Source organism: Rana temporaria, chromosome 11 (assembly GCF_905171775.1).
Source record: "Rana temporaria chromosome 11, aRanTem1.1, whole genome shotgun sequence".
In the NCBI taxonomy this organism is placed as follows: Eukaryota; Metazoa; Chordata; class Amphibia; order Anura; family Ranidae; genus Rana; species Rana temporaria.
In genome coordinates this window covers 11,633,950-11,642,513 of record NC_053499.1, presented here as the reverse complement: position 1 = coordinate 11,642,513, position 8,564 = coordinate 11,633,950, and the positions used below count along the sequence as shown (strand labels likewise).

Sequence of the window (8,564 nt, the reverse complement as noted above, 5' to 3'; positions counted from 1 at the left end):
GCACAGTGACTGCGTTTGATGGCATGGCACAGTGGCTGCGTTTGATGGCATGGCACAGTGACTGCGTTTGATGGCATGGCACAGTGGTGCGAATTGGTTTGCATAGTGACTGCATTTGATGGCATGGCACAGTGGTGATAATTGATGGCACAGTGGCTGCGTTTGATGGCATTACACAGTGATGCGAATTGATGGCATAGTGACTGCATTTGATGGCATGGCACAGTGGTGACAATTGATGGCACAGTGACTGTGTTTGATGGCATGGCATAGTGGTGCACAGTGGCTGCATTTGATGGGCACAGTGAGGCTTACATTTTTTTTTTTTTTTTTTTTCAATTGCACACCCCCAAAAAAAATTGAGCACCAGCCGCCATTGGCCAGTTTACTGCCCTTCATGCTTTAGGGGGGCCAGACATTGGTGTAAGAAGAGCTTACAATCTTGCAGTGTATTTGTCTTTAGTAAATCAACCCTATTGCAATGTACATGGACAGGTTGTGTGCATGAGGAGTGCATAGTGTTTATAGAACAAATGTGTCAAAAATTGATTAATTAAAAAGTGTAAAGATAGTGTAGCAAAATATCTATGTGTTCCCACAAGGGGACTACACGGGGAATGTGTGTAAAACAAAACTCCTCGCTCTCCTTTTCTGTAAACGAATTTAGGGATGGAGGGCGCCATGTGTGTTATAGTGTGTGTGCTGGGTCACATCCAAGTCACTGGGCCGGATTCAGATACATTGCAGTATCTGTCGGCGCGGCGTAACGTATCTCAGATACGGTACGCCGCCGTAACTTAGGGCGCAAGTTCCGTATGCAGAAAGAATTTGCGCCCTTAGTTACGGCAAGCGTAATGTATGTGTGTCGGCGTAAGCCCGCCTAATTCAAATGGGGATGATGTGGGCGTGTTTTATGTAAAATCACTGTGACCCCACAGTGGCATGCGCCGTTCGTGAAAAAATCCCAGTGCGCATGCTTAAAAATTACGCCGCAAGTCGTCATTGCTTTAGACGTGAACGTAACTTACGTACAGCCATAGGTGTGCGCAGCCTATTGCATTAGGGTGTGCACCCCAAATCTCAAACACACATGAACCCCACCTGCTGCCACAGAAAGGAGGCTCTGGTGGTGGGAGACAGTGGATTGGGAGCATGTTAGGTTACGCCCTAAATACAGGCGTAACGTGTTCCTACTGTTGAACCTAGCCTTTAATATAATGTAGGCATTTACACTGGCCACTGGCACCCGTAACCACCCACCTGGTGATGTCCCTGGATAATGCTAATGCATATGGAGTGATTAGGGTGTGCCCAGGCACACCTGGCACACCCTGTGCGCACGCCTATGCGTACAGCCCTATTGGCGAACGACTTACGCAAACGACGTAAAATGTTCAAAACTCGACGCGGGAACGACGTCCATACTTAACATTGGCTACGCCTCATATAGCAGGGGTAACTTTACGCCGAAAAAAGCCTAACGTAAACTACGTAAAAAAATGCGCCGGACGGACGTACGTTTCTGAATCGGCGTATCTACCTAATTAGCATATTCATTGTGTGACTATACGGAAGCGCCACCTAGCGGCCAGCGTAAATATGCAGCCTAAGATACGACGGTGTAAGACACTTACGCCGGTCGGATCTTAGGGAAATCTATGCGTAACTGATTCTATGAATCAGGCGCATAGTTACGACCACGCACACTCAGAGATACGACGGCGTATCCGGAGATACGCCGTCGTATCTCCTTTCTGAATCTGGCCCATTGTTAGTACAGATATTGTTGGTCGCAGCGACAGATCCCATTTCTACTGATAGGGGGCAGTAAAGGACAGATTAGCGCATAGGAAGCATTCAATGAATTAAGTCAAGTTACAGGAAGGCTCCTTAGACCGTCCCGTGTCAGGAAGAGGTGTGAGACCTGACAATTGTTGCCTTCCGGGGCGGTCTGATCTCCTTGCCGGACTTTCCCCGGAATTCTGCTTTTCTACGCGACCCGACATTCCCAGGTAATGTTGGTGAAAGAAGGAATCTCAGGATGGTTCTCTGGTCGCTCAGCTTTTTAGGATTGTCCGCAGTGGTAAGTGACAACAAAATGTATTCAAATGTATCGCATATCTGAAACATTGTAGACGTCACTTAACCCTTTCAGTTCTCACACCTGTACCCCCCTCTATGGACCACGACAGTGACTTTTACATTTCCGCTATGGGCCTGTTTATTCAGCAATAACATTGTCATTAATAATAATAATAATAATAATAATAATAATAATAATTGTCATTGATAAGATACAGCTTTATAATTACAGTATATTGTGGCAATATTGTCTTACAAATTTTTTATTTTTTTTTATTTTTTTATGCAATTCAAAGACAAAGTATCAAATGTAAAAAAACATTTTGCTACAATTATCAGTGTTTGTGCAAAATAAAATAAAAAAATAAATAGAAACGTTTTTAGTTCTACTTTAACTATTATTTTTCTCAAAATGTATTTTTTTACGTTTTTGTTTTTGTTTTTTTAGCATTGCATTAAAAAGTACAACTTAATTATGTGCTTTATAATGCCTGTAATAATAATAATAATAATAATAATAATAATAATAATAATAATAATAATAATAATAATAATAACAATAATTAAAACTGGCTCAATATAATAGAATTTGCAAAAAAAAAATATTGTGGCAATATTGTCTTGGCAAATGTAAAAAACATTTTGCTCCCATGATCAGTGTTTGTGTAAAATAAAATTAATAAATAAATAAAAACGTTTTGCATTTAGTTCTAATTTAACTATTATTTCTCTGATGTTTTTTTTTCCATTTTTTTTAGCATTGCATTAAAAAGTACAACTGAATTAGGCAATATATAAATCCTGTATAATAATAATAATAATAATAATAATAATAATAATAATAATAATAATAATAATAATAATAATAATAATAATAATTAAAACTGTCTCAATATAATAGAATTTGCAAAAAAAAAAAAAAAAGTTTTGCATTTAGTTCTACTTTAACTATAATTTTTCTGATGCTTTTTTCCCCATTGTTTCTTTTATTTTATTTTTTGCATTGCATTAAAAAGTACAACTTAATTAGGTGCTATATAAATCATGTATAAAAATAATAATAATAATAATTAACACTGTCTCAATATAATTTGCAAAAATAAAAATAAAAAAAGCTTTTATTTAATTTGCAAATAACTGCAATGCCGTGTACCAGTATGATCATTTCAGTGTCATTTTCAACAGGACAAATTATAGAATAAAATGTATAATTCAAATGTAAAGTTGTATATTTACAGTATATTGTGGCAGTAGACAAACAAAGTAGCAAATGTAAGTAGCAAATGTAAAAAACATTTTGCTACAATGATCAGTGTTTGTGAAAAATAAAATAAAATATTAAATAAAAAGTTTTGCATTTAGTTTTACTTTAACTATTTTTCTGAAGATTTTTTTTCCGTTGTTTTTGTTTTTTTAGCATTACATTAAAAAGTACAACTTAACCACTTCCCGCCCGGTCAATAGTAAATTGACGTCCAGGAAGTGGTTGTGTTATCCTGACTGGACGTCTATTGTCGTCCAGCAGGATAACATGCCGGCGCGCCCGTGGGGGCGCGCAGCGCGCCGATCGGTGATGCGGGGTGTCAGTCTGACACCCTGCATCTCCGATCTCGGTAAAGAGCCTCCAGCAGAGGCTCCTTACCACGTGATCAGCCGTGTCCAATCACGGCTGATCACGATGTAAACTGGAAGAGCCGTTGATCGGCTCTTCCTCACTCGCATCTGACAGCGGCTCTCCTGACAGGGGGCTCGCGCTGATTGTTTATCAGCGCAGCCCCCCCCTCGGATGCCCACACTGGACCACCAGGGAAGGGGGCAACATGTGGATGGTCAGGTACATCCCCCATGGCCATCCACATGTAAAAAAAATAAGCACAATAGATGCCAATCAGTGCCCACAAATGGGCACTGACTGGCAACAGGGGCACTGACTGGCAAAAATTAGTAGATGAACAAGTGAGACCCAGCAATGCCATCAGTGCCACCCCTCAGTGTCCATCAGTGCCACCCATCAGTGTCCATCAGTGCCACCTCTCAGTGCCCATCCATGAGCAGTGCCCACCTATCAGTGCCCATCTGTGCCACCCATAAGTGCCACCCATAAGTACCCATCAGTGCCACCCATAAGTATCCATCAGTGCCGCCTATGAGTGCCCATCAGTGCCGCCTATGAGTGCCCATCAGTGCAGCCTATGAGTGCCAATCAGTGCCGCATACCAGCGCCGCCTATCAGTGCCCATCAGTGTCGTCTATCGGTGCTCATCAGTGTCGCCTATCGGTGCCCATCAGTGCCACCTCATCGGTGCCCATCAGTGCAACCTCATCAGTGCCGCCATATCAGTGCCCGTAATTGAAGAACAAAACATACTTATTTACAAAAAAATTAACAGGAAAAAAAACTTTATTTTTTTAAAAATTTTCTGTCTTTTTTTATTTGTTGTGCAAAAAATTTAAATCGCAGAGGTGATCAAATACCAACACAATAAATCTCTATTTGTGGGAACAAAATTATAAAAAAAATTGTTTGGGTACAGTGTAGCATGACCGCGCAATTGTCATTCAAAGTGCGACAGCGCTGAAAGCTGAAAATTGGCCTGGGCAGGAAGGTGCATAAGTGCCCGGTATGGAAGTGTTTAGGCACTATATAAATCCCGTATAATAATATTAATAATAATAATTAAAACTGTCTCAATATAATAGAATTTGCAAAAAAATAAAAAAATAAAACTTTTGTTTAATTTGCAAATAACTGCAATGCAATGCTGTGTACCAGTATCATAATCTCAGTGTCATTTTTAGCAGGACACATTATTGAATAAAATGTATAATGTAAATGTAAAGTTATATATTTATATTGTGGCAATGTTGTTATATATATATATATATATATATATATATATATATATATATATATATATATATATATATATATATATATATATATATATATATTTTGTTATCCAATCCATAGCCAAACAAAGTAGCAAAAGTAAAAAAAAAAAATTTTGCTACAATAATCAGTGTTTGTGTAAAAAAAAAAAAAAAAAGTAAAAGAAAAAAAACTTGTTTCCTTTTTATAAATGTTACATGTGGGAAACAAAGTACCCTAAAAAATAAACACAATGGGGTTTATTTACTAAAGGCAAATCCACTTTGCACTACAAGTACACTTGGAAGTGCAGTTGCTGTAGATCCAAGGGGGACATGCAAGGAAAATAAAAAACAAAATTTTAGCTTGTATATTGTTAGATGATAAAATCAGCAGAGCTTCCCCTCATTTCAGATCTTCCCCTCAGATCTACAGCGACTGCACTTCAAGGTGCACTTGCAGTGCTCTTGTAGTCAGGGCCGGCCTTTGGGGAGTGCGAGCTGTGCGGCCGCACAGGGCGCCATAGGCAACAGGGGTGCCGTGCGGCCATCCAGAAGCGTACTAAGGGGGGGTGAGACGCCCCCGGGTACCACACACTGGGGGGCTGTCAGGCCTGCAACCCCCTCCGCGATTGTATTACACCCGCTGTGGCAGCACCGCGGGTTTAGGCAGCGGCACACTGGAACAGGCAGGGAGAGGGGCAGGGGGGTGTTCTGGGGGGTGCAGGGTGACACCGCTGCACCTACCATCCCCTCCTCTTGCCGCCACGGGCTGCCTGTCTGTGCAATCCCGGATGTCACACAGTCACAGTCGAGTGAAGCTGCCTCCCCCTCCTCTCTGTTTATGTGTAAACAGGGGGAGGGGACTTGCTGTGCATGTGCCGCCACGCTGATCTGAGGTACTAAAGGGGGGCTGCACTGAACGGGGGGGCTACACTGAACGAGGGGTTTACACTGAAGGGGGGCTGCACTGAACGAGGGGGGCTACACTGAACGGGGGCTGCACTGAACGAGGGGGGCTGCACTGAACGAGGGGGGCTACACTGAACGAGGGGGGCTACACTGAACGAGGGGGACTACACTGAACGAGGGGGGCTACACTGAACGAGGGGGGCTACACTGAATAAGGGGGACTACACTGAACGGGGAGGCGACACTGAATGGGGGGCTACTCTGAATGGTGGGGGCTACTCTGAAGGGGGAGCTGCACTGAACGGGGGTCTGCATTGAAGGGGTGAATACACTGAAGAGGGGTCTGTGTAACATGCATGGGGTCCAGAGCTGCAGGGTTCTGTGTAATGTAAAGGGGTCCAGTGATGGAGGGTGCTGTGTAATGTAAAGGGGTGCAGGGTTGATGTGTAATGTAAAGGGGTGCAGAGATGCAGGGTGCTGTGTAATGTATAGGGGTGCAGAGATGCAGGGTGCTGTGTAATGTAAAGGGGTGCAGAGATGCAGGGTGCTGTGTAATGTAAAGGGGTGCAGGGTGCTGTGTAATGTAAAGGGGTGCAGGGTTGATGTGTAATGTAAAGGGGTGCAGAGATGTAGGGTGCTGTGTAATGTATAGGGGTGCAGAGATGCAGGGTGCTGTGTAATGTAAAGGGGTGCAGGGTGCTGTGTAATGTAAAGGGGTGCAGTGGTGCAGGGTGCTGTGTAATGTAAAGGGGTCCAGTGATGGAGGGTGCTGTGTAATGTAAAGGGGTGCAGAGATGCAGGGTGCTGTGTAATGTAAAGGGGTGCAGAGATGCAGGGTGCTGTGTAATGTAAAAGGGGTCCAGTGATGGAGGGTGCTGTGTAATGTAAAGGGGTGCAGGGTGCTGTGTAATGTAAAGGGGTGCAGTGGTGCAGGGTGCTGTGTAATGTAAAGGGGTCCAGTGATGGAGGGTGCTGTGTAATGTAAAGGGGTGCAGAGATGCAGGGTGCTGTGTAATGTAAAGGGGTGCAGAGATGCAGGGTGCTGTGTAATGTAAAAGGGGTCCAGTGATGGAGGGTGCTGTGTAATGTAAAGGGGTGCAGGGTGCTGTGTAATGTAAAGGGGTGCAGAGCTGTGAGGTGCTGTGTAATGTAAAGTGGTGCAGAGATGCAGGGTGCTGTGTAATGTAAAGTTAAATTTAAACAAATTATTTGTAACAAATATTTTTTTCCTCTTTGTGTATGTTTAGGTGACCAGGGGGCGAGGGGTGAAGATGGGGGGGACGCCACAGGATTAGCTCGCACAGGGCGCCTGAACATCTAAGGCCGGCCCTGCTTGTAGTGCAAAGTGGATTTGTCTTTAGTAAATAACCCCCATTGCATACATAGTAACACAGGTGTGATCGTTCAGGGCCAGTTGTAGTAGATAGGGAAGATCGGATCAGGCATCGGACAGGTGGCTCTGAGTCATAGAACAGGAATCTCTGGCATCTGGGTGTAGCGGTAGACTCGTCTAACATACCAGGAAGTGCCAAGATCTACAAAACGCGTGAATGGCCTCCTCCATGCTTTGTAACATTTAAAACTATTTCTTTCTAAATGAAATCACCATTGGATTTACTTGCAGCCTAGGTGGCTTGCTGAATAACACTTACAATGCAGCCAGGGCCATGACAAGGGGTGGACAGGAGGGACGGCTGCCACGGGGGCACTGTGGTTTCATGTGAGGTGCGGCGACTAGGGTGACCAGGTGTCCCGGGCACCTTCATTCCAGGACAATACAGTGTCCCAGAATGAGACTGACACAGCCACCCCCCCTGGGCCAATCTAATGCCCCCAAAAAAGGCTGCCACATCACCGCTTTACTCACTGACAGTACTTGTCCTGGCCGGGAAATGTGGTCACCCTAGCGGCGACACCACAAGGAGATTGGGTTGCTTTGTGCTCTGGTGAGCAGTCATGTTGGAACAGGAAGGGTCCGTCCCCCAAACTGTTCACGCAAAGTTGGGAGCATGAAATTGTCCAAAATGTCTTGGTATGCTGACGCCTTAAGAGTTTCCTTCACTGGAACTAAGGGGCAGGTATGTACTGCCCATTGGGACTACAGGGAGTCGGCCTTCCCAGAAGAGGTGAAGCTGTTATAGCTGCAAAGGGCGGGGCCAACTCAATATTGAACCCTACGGACTAAGACTGGGATGCCATTAAAGTTCATGTGCGTGTGAAGGCAGGTGTCCCAATACTTTTGGTAATATAGTGTGTATGAGAGTGTAAGCTGTACAGTGTATAAATTGATGGTGTTAAATAAATAAAAATAATTTTCACAACTACCGAAATTTATTTTATGAGTCATAGAACTGCAATGGGCTCATTGCGGCCCATTAACTATTTACATTGGTGCATTATAATATGTGCATATCTATAGAAGCATATTTTTACTGTGTAGAGGGTGTTCTGTGCTTCCTGCCACCTGATCTCCATTTTTCTATCCGGTCCCACAGATGACTGCAGGAATGGACCAGAACAAATTACCCGCAGAACATCCGGCCAATAACAGGACGGCGCGGAGCCTTCCCTGTCCGCCAAATGAATATTCCCACAATGGACGATGCTGCATGCACTGCCCCGCCGGTAAGACTCTCCATAATTATCACTCAATACAATTCTACATCTCTATTCTATCTATCTTTGTATATCTGTCTATCTGT

The 8,564-nt window shown here is 43.6% G+C and overlaps 1 protein-coding gene across 2 annotated transcripts in view; it reads left to right on the top strand.

Moving 5' to 3' along the window:
• The first annotated feature begins 1,772 nt into the window (after positions 1-1,772).
• The window catches only part of LOC120917043 (tumor necrosis factor receptor superfamily member 10B-like), a 38,923-nt gene continuing 32,131 nt past the window's right edge, over positions 1,773-8,564 (top strand). The window contains exons 1-2 of one of the 2 annotated variants that reach the window (XM_040328039.1): positions 1,773-2,083; positions 8,358-8,487. In XM_040328039.1, the coding sequence (XP_040183973.1) occupies positions 2,042-2,083; positions 8,358-8,487 (172 nt within the window). In that variant the 5' untranslated portion in view covers positions 1,773-2,041. The remainder of the gene's footprint in view (positions 2,084-8,357; positions 8,488-8,564) is intronic. The other variant, XM_040328040.1, reaches the window with a different exon arrangement.